Here is a 17,902-nt window from a genome sequence, read left to right on the forward strand (position 1 = left end):
CCATACCACCATTTACGTTTTGAACTAGATAGTTCTTTATTGTGGGGACTCTCTTGTCTTGTCTTGTGAGATGTTTTGCATTATTCCTGACCTCTTTGATGCCAGTAGCATAAGCCACCTACCCCAGAACCGATAACGAAAAATATCTTGAGGCGTTGCCAGATGTTTCCTAGGGGTCAAAATCATGCTCAGTTGAGAACCTCTATGCTAAGTGTTATTTCTGAAAAAGATCTACTTATGGCAGTGTGACTAGTGGCAGGGTCACAGAACTTGAGTTCTAAAGAAATAATCTTTTTACTCATGTAGGTAATATTTAGAGCATTAATAGGTAAGTAGGTTGTGGGAAGACTAGGTTTGGGAATAATTCAGTTTTATTTTTGCAAATATATATACTCGTGACTATATGAATATATTCTTGTGTGAATATATTCTTATGTGAATATATTCTTGTGAATGGCTTAAAAGGTGTGTGTACATATACACTCAGTTTTTTATGATTATCATTATTATTATTATTATTTTGAGACAGTGTCTCATTTTGTCACCCAGGCTGGAGTGCAGTGGTGTAATTTAGGCTCACTGCAACCCCCACCTCCCGGGTTCAAGCAATTCTACTGCCTCAGCCTCCTGAGTAGCTGGGATTATAGTCACGTGCCCCCATGCCCAGCTAATTTTTGTATTTTTAGTAGAGACACGAGGTTTCGCCACGTTGACCAGGCTGGTCTCGAACTCCTGACCTCACGTGATCCACCCACCTTGGCCTCCCAAAGTGCTGGGATTACAGGCATGAGCCACCGTGCCAGGCCCTATACACAGTTTATATATATACACACGTACATCTGAAAGCACAGGTGAAAAATGCTTGTTTACTGTTAGAAATTTTTTTTGTACCTTTTAGGAATATGGACTTGAAATTTTGTCTGTTGTGAACTGATTCTATTGAAGAATTTTAACTGTTTTGTATATTGTTAATTTTAGCCACTACTCCATGGTTTGAGTCTTACAGAGAAACCTTTCTTCAGTCGATGCCAGCATCGGATCATGAATTTCTGAACCACTATTTAGCATGTATCCTTTGTTATGTTCTCCTAAAATCAAATATTATGGAAATTATTAATCTCAGAAATAGCTAATGAAGGCAAAATTGTTGAAGATACAGAGAATAGAGAAATTTTTTATTGATTGACAATACATGGAGTCTTGTTATTTTGTTAAATGGCCTCCTAGATATAGGACTGCTGTAACAATTTTTTAATCAATTTAGTTTTTGATTATAAAATAAGACTACAGAGGGCTTGCTTATTTTTCTTTAGCCCCCTAGCTTGTATATTTCATGCTTAATAAGTTTTTTAGCCATTTTAGAAAGAAAATGTAAACAATGTTAACTGCTTTTGCCGATTGCCTCAGAATTGACTGCTTATTCTAAGACTCATGAAAAATAATTTTGGATATTTTTAGTAATTTTTTAATGGGTATTCTTTTTTGATGATTATGGCTTAGTTTTCTTAATGCGGTTGCTGACGAAAGTTAAGAGGTAGGATGAAATTTGTAACTGCAGTGAGATAGAATGGAGAGAAGCAAGACGCAGCGGAATTCATTCTGTTGAAGTTGTACAGTTGTCCATTTTTATTTTTATGAGTTTCCTGGTTATATATATTAATGGCCTAAAAAACTGTCAACAAAAAAATCTGGTAAAATTATCTGGAGTACTGAATTATTTGGAGTGTTGGAGAAATTATTTTGTGCTTGCAATTAAAACCTATGAAATTGGATTTTTTTTTGCTGTGAAAATACCGCTGGGCGCGGTGGCTCATGCCTATAATCCTAGCACTTTGGGAGACCTCCTACCTGAGGTCAGGAGTTCAAGACCAGCCTGGCCAACATGGTGAAACCCCGTCTTTACTAAAAATATAAAAAATTAGCTGGATGCAGTGGCTCGGGCCTATAATCCCAGCTACTCTGGAGGCTGAGGCAGGAGAATCGCTTGAACCTGGGAGGCGGAGGTTGCGGCGAGTCGAGATCACGCCACTGCACTCCAGCCTGGGTTACAGAGCTAGACTTTGTCTCAAAAAAAAAAACAAACAAAAAAAAACACTCCTGTTTATCTCAATAGAACAGTATTTATCATTGAGTAATAAGCGATAATTACCTTAATAATATGGTTTACAAGGTATGTTGGTAGCGTCATCTAGTGAAGCTGAACCTGTGGAACAGTTTTCAAAGTTGTCACAAGAACAGCATCGAATTCAGCACAACAGTGATTATTCCTACCCCAAGTGGTTTATACCAAATACACTTAAATACTATGTACTTTTACATGATGTAAGTGCAGGAGATGAACAGAGGTAAGTTTTTATTTTAATTTTAAATTTTTTCCAGTTAAATGATTTAACATTAATTTGGAGCTAGCTTGTTTACGTTTTGGATTTATTTTTGATACAAGAATGTAAAAGTTTAATGTGAATTTTATTAATAAAGCATTTAACTTTATGTTTTATCCTGGCATTATATTCAACAGTCGTTATTTTATGTTAGATTTCTTTTTTTTTTTTTTTGAGACGAGGTCTTGCCATGTCACCCAGGCTGGAGTGCAGTGGCATGATCTCGGCTCACTGCAACCTCCACCTCCTGGGTTCAAGCGATTCTCCTGCCTCAGCCTCCTGAGTAGCTGGAATTACAGGTGCCCGCCACCACGCCCAGCTAATTTTTATATTTTTAGTGGAGATGGGGTTTCACCATATTGTCCAGGCTGGTCTTGAACTCTTGACCTCAGGTAATCCGCCCGCCTCAGCCTCCCAAAGTGCTGGGATTACAGGCAGGAGCCACCGCGCCTGGCCACCCCCCCCTTTTTTTGACAGGGTTTCACTCTGTCACCGGGGCTGGAGTGCAGTGGCACGATCTTGGCTCACTGCAGCCTCTGTGCTTCCTGAGTTCCAGTGATTTTCCTGCCTCAGCCTCCCGGGTAGCTGGGATTACAGGCACATGACACCATGCCCGGCTAATTTTTGTATTTTTAGTAGAGATAGGGTTTCACCACGTAGGCCAGGCTGCTTTGGAACTCCTGACCTCAGGTGATCTGCCCGCCTTGGCCTCCCAAAGTGGTAGGATTACAGGCGTGAGCCACCGCGCCTGGCCTTATGTTAGATTTCATATGCTTACCCAAACTTTCTTTTTAATGTATAATTCTTACACAGTCTGTACAGGAACACTTGTCATTTCACAACTGTAGGTCTTAGCTGTTATTTCTGGTTTTATATAAAATTATTTCTCTTTCTTTGTTCTTTTCTGCTTCCCAGTTTTGCTCACTTTTCACAGCCTGACTTGCTTACAGGCACTTTTTCACTGTCTACTCTTGTGACTTCTATTTATGGCCTTGGTATTTTTCATAGCCTTAGAAATATTCAAACATTTTTTAATGTTCCCTTTAATATTCATTATTTGTTGTTTGCAGTAGTCCTTTTGTGTTTGGGATATGTGAATAGATTGTCTTTAAAAATAAATTCTTGAAAAATAAGATAAACAGTAATTTTACTTGTATGGCTTTGGAGCTTGTTTTGGCTTTTGGTTCAAGGTGTGGAGCAGATTAATGTTTTGTCTGAAACTATTCTGATGCCTTAGTGCCACTGAGGAAATGTAGTTTAATAATCGTTACCCACCCTTGTTCTGAGCATGGACCACCATCTTTTTATTAAATTTTCCTCTGTAGATCCAATTAATTACTCTGAAGATTACTAATCTTTAGGATATTTTGAAATGTCTGTAGCCCGTTGGATAAAGTGTACTACTATATTAATAGAAAAAATTTGAAATGACTATTAGAATTAGTTTCTGTCAGTTGAATTTGGAGTGTATCTTCCGTATTGAATGGTTGTGACTAGTATATTTAAGGTAGTAATTCAAGTATCAGATGAATGGTTCTTAGGTTTAGCAGTATCATTAGTAATGTGAGCAGGAGTTTGCTTTATCGGCCGTGAGTGTGTGTACACACACACATGCATCTGCATTTATACAAATTTTCTATAACTATTTTACTTATCCAGCCATAATTTTTTAGTGCGTAATATTATTTTGTTGTTTGTTAGGCTTGTTGCTTATATAGTATTAGTATTTGCATTTGAATGTGCTTAGTTTTCCAGGTTTTTTTTTTTTCTTGTTTTTCCTCCTTTTTTTTTTTTGAGATGGGGGTCTCACTCTGTTGCCTAGGCTAGAGTGCAGTGCCTGGGCTCAAGCAGTCTTCCCACCTCAGCCTCCTGGGCAGCTAGGACCACAGGTGTGTGCCACTATTTCTGGTTAATTTTAATTTTGGTAGGGATGGGGTTTCCCTGTGTTGCCTAGAATGGTCTCTAACTCCTGACTTGAAGTGTTCTTTCCACCTTGGCCTTCCAAAGTGCTGGGATTGTGGCCACCACGCCAGGTCAAAACACTTGTTTTGTTTACTGTAGTTCTTCCCCAATCTAGTTTGACCACCAGAGCTCTCTCTTTGAATAACATGGAGGAGTATCTTGCAGAATTTTATTCCACACGGAATACACTTTGGTAACTGCTTCAGGTGGTATCTAAACTAGCTAAATTTCAATTGCCATCATGATTTTTGTTTTAGCTTTTAGGTTATTCTGTCCTAATTTTCTATTCTGCCTTTTTGGGGGATTATTTTAATGTTATTTTTGTACTACTTTAGTATCTATTATTGCCTAAGGCCTGCTCTTCTTTTACTTCAGATTTTTTTCCATTTTCTATTTTAGAGCTGAATCAATTTATGAAGAAATGAAACAGAAATATGGAACTCAGGGTTGCTATTTACTTAAAATTAATTCTCGAACATCTAATCGAGCATCAGATGAACAGATACCAGATCCTTGGAGTCAGTATCTCCAGAAAAATAGTATTCAAAACCAGGTATATGTAAAAAATAAATGAAGCAAACCACAGAAACTATACTTCAGTTTTTACGTTTTGGTTTAACTAGTATAGTTATTCATATTAATTGTGTGGAATCTGGTCAGTTTTGATCTGTCAGAGGTGAGCTCTTAGGTCAGTGGTTTAAAAGCTGTTTTTAACTAACTACAGTAATCCCTTTTTAACTAACTACAGTAATCCCTTAGGTGCACTCTTCTCAGGTGTGTACTATCAGACTATCAGTGTGAATTGATCTTTTTTTTTTTTTTTTTTTTTTTTTGAGACAGAGTCTTGCTCTGTCGCCCAGGCTGGAGTACAGTGCTATGATCTCAGCTCACTGCAACCTCCGCCTCTCAGATTTAAGTGATTCTCCTGCCTCAGCCTCCCAAGTACATGGGATTACAGGCACATGCCACCATGCCAGGCAAATTTTTGTATTTTTAGTAGAGGTGAGGTTTTACCATATTGGTCAGGCTAGTCTCGAACTCCTGACCTCAAGTGATCTGCCCACCTTAACTTCCCAAAGTGTTAGGGTTACAGGTGTGAGCCACCGCGCCTGCCCTGATCTCTTTCTTAAAAGATTAAAAGTGAATTACACGTTAAGAATTGAATTAGATAGGCTAGACGTGCAGAATAGAATTTCTGACTTGTCCGTTTAATTCATTATGAATGCCTACAGTCAATTCTTTATTATCTACATGCTCTGGGGTTGCTCCCTACATTTTTCTTTTCTTTTTCTTTTTTTTGAAACAGAGTCTCGCTCTGTCGCCAAGGCTGGAGTGCAGTGGCACAATCTCAGCTCACTGCAACCTCCACCTCCTGGGTTCAAGCGGTTCTCCTGTCTCAGCCTCCTGAGTAACTGGGATTACAGGCGTTCACCACCCACCACCACGCCTGGCTAATTTTTTTTTTTTGGAGACAGAGTCTCGCTCTGTTGCCCAGGCTGGGGTGCAATGGCGTGATCTTGGCTCACTTCAACCCTGCACTTCCCAGGTTCAAGCAGTTCTCCTCTCTCAGCCTTGCAAGTAGGTGGGACTACAGGCGCACACCACCACGCCCAGCTAATTTTTGTATTTTTAGCAGAGAGAGGGTTTCACCACATTGGTCAGGCTGGTCTCAAACTCTTGACCTGAGGTGATCTGCCCGCCTCAGCCTCCAAAAGTGCTAGGATTATAGGCATGAGCCATCATGCCCAGCCTCTTTCGTACCTTTTCAACATGCTTTTATAGCCACCTTCAGGAACTCATACTTTTTAGGTGGGTGGGTATTTCCCTCCAACTTTCCGTTGATTTCCCTTCTTTATGTACTCTCAGAAATTACTGTTTCTTAATTACTCCTTTCTTAACCTCGAGTTCTAGAATAAGATTGATTGTCCTGGTGGCTTAAGTTGATGGGCGTTTGATGTTTTATCAGACTTCTAAGGTACAATAGTATGCCACTTGGTAGTAGTCACATGCCAAGTTCCTATGTTTACTTCAGATAATCAAGAGTCACTGTTTTTTGTTTAGAAGAAATTTTTTTTTTTTTTTTGAGGCAGGGTCTCGCTCTGTCGCCCAGGCCTTGGTCTCCCAAAGTGCTGGGATTACAGGTGTGAGCCACTGTGCCAGCCTAGAAGAAATTCTTTTTTTTTTTTTTTTGAGACGGAGTCTTACTTTGTGGCCCAGGCCGGAGTGCAGTGGCATGATCTCGGCTCACTGCAACCTCTGCCTCTCGGATTCAAATGATTCTCACGCCTCAGCTTCCCAAGTAGCTGGGATTACAGGTGCCCGCCACCATGCCTGGCTAATTTTTGTATTTTTATTAGAGATAGGGTTTCACCATGTTGTCCAGACTGGTCTCGAACTCCTGATCTCAAGTTATCCCCCTGCCTCGGCCTCCCAAAGTGCTGGGGCTACAGGCATGAGCCATCACACCCGGCCAGAAATTCTTTTTTTTTTTTTTTTTTTTGAGACGGAGTCTCACTCTGTCGCCCAGGCTGGAGTGCAGTGGCGAGATCTCGGCTCACTGCAACCTCTACCTCCTGGGTTCAAGCGATTCATTTTTAGTCGAGACGGAGTTTCACCCTGTTGGCTAGGCTGGTCTTGAACTCCTGACCTCAAGTGATCCACACGCCTCAGCCTCCCAAAGTGTTGATATTACAGGTGTGAGCCACAGCGCCTGGCCTAGAAATTCTTAAGTAAATGGAAAATATATTTATATTGTTCATTTAAACTATATTATGCGCTCTTTGTGTGACATTTAAAAAATCAATTATAAAGCTTATGTAATTTTCGATCTTCTAATTAAGTATTGTTTAATATGTTGATTTGTTTTATTTTTCTGTCCTATAAATGGAATCTTTAGATGTAGTGCTATCATGGTATTTTACTGACTTTAGTATTGAGGTGATTACTGACATTCTTTAAGATAATGCTGGGGAAAAGCAAAGAAGTACCAGTTGGATGTGAAGGAACTTTATTTTAAAAAATGGTCTTTTAGGAGCCATTCTAAGAATAAGAACAGTACTGAAAAAAATTCACTTTAGAGTTCAGTCACCTAAGGTTGTGAAGGGGAACATAAAGAAGATTGTCCAGTATGAGAACTTTTAACAGAAGGCAGAAATATCAGAAATCTATGCCTTAGCATCCTAGAAGCTCAAAGTTGGAGAATAGTTTAGAGGTTTTACATCCAATGCTTGATCTAATGCTTTAATTTCTTTTAAACTTACGAATGACTGCATCTATTGACAGTGCTCACTGTATTCTTATTAAGTGACCTATTGCATGTCTGATCACCCAAAAATTCTCTCATTTTGCTTGAGGATCAACCAAAAATTCTTGACCTTTGCTTGTATGCTTGATCCTTTGGGAGTGACTATGTCAGTTTTCCATTAAGACAACTTTCAAAATATAGAAGGATAATTCTCATGTCCTCTTTTATATTTTTCCAGTCTAAATATGCCTAGTTTCTACAACTCTTTCTCAAGGAGTGGCTTCAGACTCTTTTCCTGGTCACTTTCTTCTTAAGTTCTAGTTTTTGTAAATTCCCTCAAAGCGTGACACTCAATACGTCATATTTACTGGTATTGTAGAGTAGTCTGGGTATTTTTAGTTTAAGTGTTTTTTTGTTAACTGAGAAACCAGTTCCTTTGCACAAATAAACGTTGCGTTAGATATTTTTCTAAAATACTTCAGTATATTCAGAATTCACTCCAACCTGCTTACACTGTGACCCAAAGAATGTCATATCTGTGCCTCTCTTCTTTCTCTAGTAGTAGTCCATCTCTCTTGCCATTATTCTTTACTTAAGATGCATAAGCATATGTATGTGCTTATATGAACACTCGTGTATATACATATCATGTATAAGTAGATATCCTGAGAGATAATTTGAATTAAGAAGAATTATAGTAGCTTGAGTGTGAAAGGGGATTTAAGAATATAGTAGGTGTGAGTTGGAGTGATAGAATAAGATCCATGGGAGAAGTTATGAATTTGGAGGATGAGAAAATGCTCACTGTAGCAAATAAATGAGGCCAACAGTTAGCAGAGTAACCATAATTGTTGATGGATTTGATAGTATATTAAGTATGATTAAGTATAACTGCTAATGCTTTTTAAATTTTATTTTGATAGGAATCATATGAAGATGGCCCTTGTACTATAACTTCAAATAAGAATTCTGATAATAACTTGCTTTCATTGGATGGATTAGATAACGAAGTCAAAGGTCTTGATATATTTTCTCTTAAGTTTCTCTTTTGATTGAAAATATGCACTGTTGTCAGATCATGCTAACCTTTGTAGATAAAAGATGGGGGGAAATTTTCATAATACAGAAAGATAATGGGCAGGTTAGTTTTTCTTCTGAAGATTTTACTGAGCCACTTGAGTTTGATTGTTTTTGACACTTAAAAATTTGTTTTATATGAGTAGTGTATAGATTTCTTTTAAAATATTTTGTAGAAAGCAAGGGAAGATGTGACGCACAGCATTAATTATTTAAAAATTTACATGATTTTGATTTTAAATTACGGTTTTTGTAATGATAACAAAATTTTTTTGTTATATTTTTTCTTATGGCTTGGTTGTACTATTTAAAAGTCATTCTTTATATTATTTAAAATAAAGTATTTTTCTTCATTTCCTGGTTTATACCAATTTTCAAATTTCTAATACAGGTACCAAAACAAGTATTAACTCAAGCTCTTTAATTTTGGGGCTGGGGGATGTTACTGCTCTTTTATCTTAGACATTTACCTATACCGAAAGATAAAGGATTTTAACATTCTCCTTTTTTTTTTTTTCTTTAGCAGTATGGTAGTATTATCACTCTTTTCTGTTGTATTCTGAGAGTAAAAGAAATATTTCTTTTTCAGTAGATGGCTTATCAAATAACTTTAGAACTCACCCACTTCAGTTGGAGCAATCCAGTGACTCTTCCAACAGTATTGATGGCCCGGATCATGTAAGATCTGCTTCATCGTTACATGAAACAAAGAAAGCAAATACTGGAATAATTCATGGTGCATGTTTAACACTTACTGATCATGATAGAATTCGACAGTTTATACAAGAATTCACGTTTCGGGGCCTTTTGCCACATATAGAGAAAACAATTAGGCAACTAAACGATCAGGTAAGGTTTGATTTTTTTGGATTAGTATTTTAAAAATTTAAGTAAATAGTAAATTTAAGAATTATTAAACTTATTTGAAGTTTTTTTTTATTTTCGTTTTAAGGTAGGCCAATATTAAGACTTCCCAAAATTACTATCAGTGATGAAATTCTGTTCAACTCTAGAAGAGGCTTATTCATTTTCACTAGGATTTTGCCAGCATATTGGACAGTTTTCTTTAAATCAGTTTTATTAAAATGAACATTTGCTATTAAAGCTTTTTAGTTAAAATTTTTTTATGTAAAAGAAAAATACTAAATTCTTTATATTTGTCAACATATTTAATCTCTTTTTTAAAGCTAATATCAAGAAAAGGTTTGAGTCGATCTCTATTTTCTGCAACTAAAAAATGGTTTAGTGGCAGTAAAGTTCCAGAAAAGAGCATTAATGAGCTGAAAAATACATCTGGCTTGCTGTGAGTAAAGTGTTATTATTTTTGTTTTTCCTCTATTTAACTCTGACTAGTATTTGATTGTATGATATCCCGCAGAAGATAACTATCTCTTTAATTTCTTAGTTTCTTATTGGTGAAAATTCAGGTAGACAAGAAGAGTGACTCTTAAGTAAATCATAGTAATTTTTTAAAAACTAAGTAATTGGACATGTAAAAACAAATGGGAAACTCACTTTACTTTTGGCCTGTTTCCTTATTTGTAAAACAACGAAGTTAAGAGTAGGTATTCATTAGTAACCGTTCTATATCTAAAATGTAATGGCCTGATGATTCTAAGACAAGGGGCATATTTAGTAAATTTTGCTTTACACAAAAAACCATTTTAAGGGAAAAATATAATTAATCCATTTTGGATTTTAATCTTTCTCCTGGTTGTATATAAACGTGAGTCACTTGGAATTAACCATTTACTTCATTATTTGACCATGGAGAAAATGTTTGCCTGCCATTGAGACATTCTCAGGGCTATAAATAATAAAACAAAGAGTTTTCTGTTTCCAGGTATTTTTGAGAACTGACACTCTTGTTGGAGGTAGAATTTCTTTAAAACAGCATTAGTTTTCTTCATATTCTAGAAGAACATGGCAGCTTGTTAATATATTTTATAATTTTAAGGGTTTGGGGGTAATAAATTATAAATTATTTTCTTTTGTATTTACAGGTATCCACCAGAAGCACCAGAACTTCAAATCAGGAAAATGGCTGACCTATGTTTTTTGGTGCAGCATTATGATTTGGCTTACAGTTGCTATCATACTGCAAAGAAAGATTTTCTTAATGATCAAGCAATGCTTTATGCAGCTGGTGCCTTGGTTGGTATTCTGTGGTATTATAATTCCTTAATTCTGCTACCATAAATTATTTAGAAGTTTCTCTTGGTGGCAAACAGAATCCTTAGGGACAAAGTTGTACTCAGAGAGCATATAGTACTTTATAGATTGTTAATTCCTTAATGCTGAGTTGATGGATTTCCCTCAGACTAGTTGATTAGCTGGGTATAGTGGCACATGCCTGTAGTCCCAGCTGCTTGGGAGGCTGAGGCAGTAGAATTGCTTGAGCCCAAGAGTTTGAGACCAGCCTGAGCAACACAGTAAGACTGCATCTTTAAAAATAAATTGAAAAAACTTCTTAAAAACAAAACCCAAAAAACTAGGTAATTAAAAAATGGTCATGTATTAGGGTTTCTTTCTTGATTAGTACTTTCTAACTTTTGCATCAGCTTTCAGAATTGCATTTCATTTTCTAATATATTCAAAATACAAAAATTTTTTTAGAAGTTTTTTTAAACCTTGACAAACATTTTTAAGTTGCTTGATGTATGACTCCGTATTAGTCAAGAACATGTACTTTGGTGTGAGACACTCTCTCATCTTAGGCAAGTTATTGAATATCTCTAAGCCACAGTTTTCTGACCTGTAAAATATGCGAATCCTAATGGTATAGGATCAGATAAGGTATGAGGCATGCACTTAGCATAATGCCTTATATATAATAAGCTGTCAGTAAGTATCGGTTGTGTTAGTTTTGTAATTGATTACAAAGCCAGGTATTTCCAAACAATTTTCTATACTTGTTGCCTAAAACCTTTTAATGTTTTTGAAAAGTTACCACAAATATATGTGTAATCTGCTTTATGTGTTCAGAAAAGAGTAAAATTAGCACTTACTTTTTATTTAATCTTTTAAAAGACATGTAAGCTTATAAACAAAAGTGAAGAAAAAATGTATAAGAATAATTCATTGGTAATTGTATAGATACTTTTTTTTAACTAGAAAATATTCACAGGCTGACAGATACTTGTTTAATAACTGGCATTTGTTTTGCATTTATTTTAATACTGTGCATATATACTCATTCTACTGGCAACGCCTAGGACTTTAGTTAATAATTCAAATAATATACAATGGTGGTTAAAGGATTTAGAAATGAAGATTAGGCATGGTGCCACATGCCTGTAACCCCAGCACTTTATTATTATACCCCACCATACCCATCTAATTTTTTTTTTTTTCTTATTTTTAGTATAGACGGGGTTTTGCTGTGTTGCCCAGGCTGGTCTCGAATTCCTGACCTCAGGCAATCTACTGTGCCCAGCCAACCAAGTTTTTAAAAACCTTTCATAGAAATGGAAAATATGCTATGTTCATGAGAAGTGTTTGAAAACATAAGTGAATTTTCCTTGGCTAAATACTCTCTGATTGCTCATTATAGTCATCCAATTTAAGCTAATATGAAATCACAAATACTTCATATTATTAATACCTTATAACCTAGGTATGCATTTGTAATGAAAAAATTTTATTTAATGTACCTGCAAGTAGAATGTTTGACAAAAACTACATTTAAGCCATTCAACTGGAAGTATTAGTAGCTATTTGAGACAAAATAATATAGCACTGGAAAGTAAAGGTATATTTGCTCTTAGATGATATTTGTGCACCTGAAAATCACTGTAGCCTTTAAAAGTTACCCTAAAAATAATGGGCTTCTGAGAAAAGTTGGACTGGGATAGTCTTCTTGAAACCTATTCATCTTTGTAACCAGAGCACAAACAAAAACATTAAACGGTACCTTGGAAGATTACCTAAATAATCTAGATAGGCAGCTTAGCATGGCTGAGGATAGATACCTCAGGGAATATAAAATATAAGTTTTTTATGGAGATGGGGGTGAGCAAGAAGAGTTCCTAACCAGTGGAGCTGCCGTGAAGCTGATCATAGAAGAAAGTGCAGCCTGCCCTGAGCCCGGAGCTGTGCAAGGCTGGTGGTGTACTTCTCTGGATACAGAGTCCATATGTACCAAAGTGTAGGCATTCAGTTTTTAGCAGCTGAAAGAGCGCCTTTCTGTGCAGCAGCTGAGCTCAGGGCTTTTTCCTTTCCTACTGAAGGATATAAGTTTATAATACTGCTATTTTTGATTCCCTTGCCTAAGAAAAATTGTATATGAATAAATAAAAATTTAATTTGAACTGATAACCACTTCCCTTACCATTCACATGTTAACTAATTGATAAGATAAAAATGTGTTGTAGTAGAATAGACTATATCGTATGCCTTTTTAGATGAAAATTGTAGAAGATATTTAGTCATAGTAACTACAAAGGCAAAATAAATATCACAGCAAAACCAGTAATAGGAATGCCTGAAGACTGTTTTTTTTTTTTTTTTTTTTTTTTTTTGAGATGGAGTCTCACTCTGTTGCCCAGGCTGGAATGCAGTGGCTTGATCTCAGCTCAGTGCATCCTCCACCTCCTGGGTTCAAGTGATCCTCCTGCCTCAGCTTCCCAAGTAGCTGGGATTACAAGCATGTGCCACCACGGCCAGCTGATTTTTGAATTTTTAGTAGAGATGGGGTTTCACCAAGTTGGCCAGGCTGATCTCGAGCTGCTGACCTCAAGAGATCTGCTTGCCTCAGCCTCCCAAAGTGCTAGAATTACAGGCGTGATCCACTGGGCCTGGCCAAGAAAACATGTTTTAGAGCTGTATGATATTTTGTCACATGTATATTATGTATTTTTGTTTAGCTCCTTCAATTAATTTTAGAGCAGATACTGCTGAGTGCTGAGGATGCAGAGGCATTCTAAGATAGATATGGTTCATATTGTCATTCATGGAACTATCAGGTTAAAGCCTTTAATCATATTTCAGTTCTCAAATCATTATTTGTTTTTTCTTCTATTTTAAAAAATGTGCAGAGAAGTACATTTGTTTGTCTTAAAAGTGAATTGTGGCTTTCCCGTCCTGCTCTTCTCCCGTCTCAGCCTCCCGAGTAGCTGACATTATAGGCATGTGCCACCACACCTGGCTAATTTTGTATTTTTAGTAGAGACAGGATTTCTCCATGTTGGTCAGGCTGGTCTCGAACTCCAGACTTCAGGTGATCCACCCACCTCGGTCTCTCAAAGTGTTGGGATTACAGGCGTGAGCCATTTTCATTAAAACTTAGGTTCTTTTTTTTTTTTTTTTTTTTTGGAGGCAAGGTCTTGCTCTGTTGCCTAGGCTGGAGTGCAGTGGTGCGATCACAGTTTATGCAGCCTCCCACCTGGGCTCAACTGATCCTCCTACCTCAGCCCCCCACAGTAGCTGGGACTACAGGCGTGTGCCACCACGTGTGGCTAGTTTTTATATTTTTTGTAGAGATGGCATTTTGCCATGTTGTCCAGGATTGTCTTGAACTCCTGAGCTAAAGCATTCTCCCCGCCTTGGCCTCCCAAAGTGCTGGGGTTACAGGCATGTGGCACTGTGCCTAATCTTCATTTCTAAATCCTTTAACCACCATTGTATATTATTTGAATTATTAACTAAAGTCCTAGGCATTGCCAGTAGAATGAGGTGGTTTTTTTTTTTTTTTTTGATACAGATCTCAGTATGTTGCCCAGGCTGGTCTTGAATTCCTGGGCTCAAGCAATCCTCCTGCCTCAGCCTCCCAAAGTGCTGGGATTAGAGGTGTGAGCCACCGTGCCCATCCAGAACGAGGTTTTAAAATGAAATATGATCTAGGAAATTGACAGTAATAATAGGTTTAAGAAAAATGGCCTTTGCACCATCTATAAGATAGTGGATATAAACTAGAGTTTGTAATTGGCAGAATATATTGATAAGGCAAGCCATTGTGAGCTCTGATTTTATATTGTTGCCAATAAATTGGAAAGAGATGTACTTTATTTTTTCTCTTTGTGATCCATCATTGGTCTTTTCTCTACTTATTGAAGGTTAGGGAAGAACAGGGAGGAGGGTGATAGTAGAAATCTTAAGCTAGGCTAATCTGGTAATATATATACACCATAACCCAAAGTGTTACTAGGTTTTTTTGAAAATCTCATTTAAATATTGAATGGAAGACTTCAGGTATTGACTAGAGAATTTTAAGATTGAAAGCTTATATAAATGTATTACTTATATTACTATAGTAGATAATTCTTCTGAAAGTACAACACTAAAGCATTCTTGTCATAGCCTCTGCTGCTTTTCCACTAGCAAATACTTGGAAATTCATTCTTGGAGCATTGTGGGCCAAAGCTTCTCTCTGGGTGGAAAATTGTTGCCACTTCCAGTGTCACAGGGAAAACACACACACACGCACGCAATCCAAAAGCAGGACATTGGAGAGGAGTAGGGGCTATTTTCAAACAGAAAACCCAGCAAATGGGTTAGAGGAGAAAAGCCCCAACTGTGCAAAGTGGAGACTGACTCCCCCATCTCCAGTGGCAACCTAACATGCTGATTATGTTGGGCCTGGCCAATCTTTTTTCCCTTTGTCTCTATAACAGATGATACCACAACCAAAACTGTGTTACATCTCAGCATATCAGAGGCCCATGGAATAAACATAAATGGAAATATCTTTCAAGCTAGTTTGGAAAAAGAGATGGCTTAGATAAACTGACTATTCAACCTCCCACTTAAAGCTGTTAGGCAGAATATCTGGGAGAACACTGGGGGTAAGATGCTGCTTAACAGAAATAACCTGTTGCTGTGACCAAGAGGTTGCTCAGACCAGTGTAGGGTCAGCATATTTTGTTGTTGTTGTTGTTGTTTGTCTTTTGAGACCAAATCTCACTCTGTCACCCAGGCCAGAGTGCAGTGGCACTATCTCGGCTCAATGCAACCCTTGCTTCCTGGGTTCAGGTGATTCTCCTGCCTCAGCCTCCCGAGTAGCTGGGATTACAGGCGCCTGCCACCACTTCCGGCTGTTGAGGGTGTTCAGGAATTTTTGTATTTTTATTAGAGACAGTGTTTCACCATGTTCGCCAGGCTGGTCTTGAACTCCTGATGTCAAATGATCCATCTGCCTCAGCCTCCCAAAGTGCTGGGATTACAGGCGTGTGTCACTACACCTGGCCAGTTCAGCATATATTTTTGATGGGGAAAGATAACTGTCAAATACTACAGTGACAAAGAGGAAGGGGAAACATGAGTAGCTCTAGAAAACAGAAGATTAAAAAATCTGGACAAAATAAAAGCGATGGACAACAGACCTAACCACTAGGCCTGACCAAACATTCACTCATAAGCACATTGCATATACATGCACCCACTCACACTGCCACACAACATTCAGGTAGACGCCCAAAGGAGGACAAATCCAAATGTCTGCTCTCTTTGGAATTTCCATGGCAAATCTGAGTTTAGGCAAAGACCTCCCTGGGGTCTAAACAAATCTTAGGAGGCAGTCTTTGCTCCCCATGTAGCCAATGGTGCCCTTAATATTTGCCAGAGCCTTTTGTAATTGTCTGGACACCAGAATTCATTCTTCATATTCCTGGAGTTTAACTGTTAAATCTTATCCGATCTAACTTTACCTGTAATGGAAGCATCTCCCTTGATGTCTGTATTCCCCATGTTCTTTCAGGAAAAACACATCCCAAAACAGTGGTCATTAGAGGGTGTTCAGGAATTGGAAAGTAGGAAGAGAGTAATATAAATACAGTAAAGAAATGCCTGTTACTCTCATGATTTCTCTGAGACCAGGTGGCCAAGGATCCCCTAGTCTTTAAGGATATTTTTTAAAGGCCTTAATTGAAGGTACTGCAGTCTTTGCTCACAAGAGCCAAGTAAGACAGTGCTACTTGGAGGTTTCTGTAGGACCCTTACTCATTACTTATTTAAATTCTAGGTGCTCTTTTGACCTCTCTGACTTCAGTCCTTCCGGAGTCAGATCACCCATCTTCTCCGATGAGTGACTGGGCTATAAATGTGTTTTTCAAGTCTGCATTAGGCTATGAAGTTTATACATGTGTGTCCAGTTAAAAAAACCAGCAAATTTGATTCCAACTTTTAGTTTCCCATCTAAACTGTAAGACTGTTTCTTCTTTTGAAGTATGTAAACTATGTCTTTTATTTTAGGAAATGGCAGCAGTGTCCGCTTTTCTTCAACCAGGAGCACCTAGGCCATATCCTGCTCATTACATGGATACAGCAATTCAGACATACAGAGATATCTGCAAGTAGGTGACTATATAATATTTATATTGTATCCAGTTAGAGGTCAGTTTGTTCTTTTTTTTTTTTTTTTCCATTCCTAAACTCCCAAATCAAGTTAATATAGTCGGAGACAAGTTGAGGTGATTTTTAAAAGGTTAATGTTTTATTATACCTTTTTCTTTTCTATTTTGTTTGGATTGGTGGTTAGGAATGTGTTGTGTAATGTTGAGATTATATGTTACATTGAAGGTAATTTGTATTGTGGGAACATTTCTAACTTTAAACTGCTGTCAAGTTAGGAATTAGTCATTTTGCATTTTGTTTGTTAAATAGGCAAAACACAAATAGTTAAACAATATTGTATTCATAGTGCTTTCTGTTGGAACCCTATAAGAGTGAGAACTCAGGCCGGGCGCGGTGGCTCACGCTTGTAATCCCAGCACTTTGGGAGGCCGAGGCGGGCGGATCACGAGGTCAGGAGATCGAGACCACGGTGAAACCCCGTCTCTACTAAAAATACAAAAAATTAGCCGGGCGTGGTGGTGGGCGCCTGTAGTCCCAGCTACTCGGAGAGGCTGAGGCAGGAGAATGGCATGAACCCGGGAGGCGGAGCTTGCAGTGAGCCGAGATCGCGCCACTGCACTCCAGCCTGGGCGACAGAGCAAGACTCCGTCTCAAAAAAAAAAAGAGTGAGAACTCACCACCTATAAGGAGACTATGAGCTGGTCCCCAGTGGTCAGGGGAGATTTCATGGGATATTTGATGGATAGACCTTGAAAGAAAGGTGGTTAGGACTTGATAACCATGAAGACGTATCAGGAATTGTGATTGGCAGGCCTAATGTTTTAGATGTGCATTATTGGCTAAAGAGAAGAAAGCCCTGGCTAGGTTGGAAGGTTTCTGTGTAGGGAAAGTACTGGATGATAAATTTGGAAAGGAGGTTTGAGATAAATCTTTGTGAGGAACCTTTACT

The 17,902-nt window shown here is 37.8% G+C and overlaps 1 protein-coding gene across 2 annotated transcripts in view; it reads left to right on the plus strand.

Annotated features, from left to right (window-relative positions):
• Positions 1–17,902, plus strand: part of TRAPPC8 (trafficking protein particle complex 8) — a 112,539-nt gene that overhangs the window by 24,218 nt on the left and 70,419 nt on the right. For both annotated transcript variants that reach the window (XM_030810612.1, XM_030810613.1), the window contains exons 3-10: positions 979–1,068; positions 2,171–2,345; positions 4,743–4,896; positions 8,511–8,604; positions 9,257–9,513; positions 9,852–9,967; positions 10,668–10,818; positions 16,852–16,952. In XM_030810612.1, the coding sequence (XP_030666472.1) occupies positions 979–1,068; positions 2,171–2,345; positions 4,743–4,896; positions 8,511–8,604; positions 9,257–9,513; positions 9,852–9,967; positions 10,668–10,818; positions 16,852–16,952 (1,138 nt within the window). The remainder of the gene's footprint in view (positions 1–978; positions 1,069–2,170; positions 2,346–4,742; positions 4,897–8,510; positions 8,605–9,256; positions 9,514–9,851; positions 9,968–10,667; positions 10,819–16,851; positions 16,953–17,902) is intronic.

The sequence above is a fragment of the Nomascus leucogenys genome, chromosome 4, assembly GCF_006542625.1.
Source record: "Nomascus leucogenys isolate Asia chromosome 4, Asia_NLE_v1, whole genome shotgun sequence".
NCBI classification, from domain to species: domain Eukaryota; kingdom Metazoa; phylum Chordata; class Mammalia; order Primates; family Hylobatidae; genus Nomascus; species Nomascus leucogenys.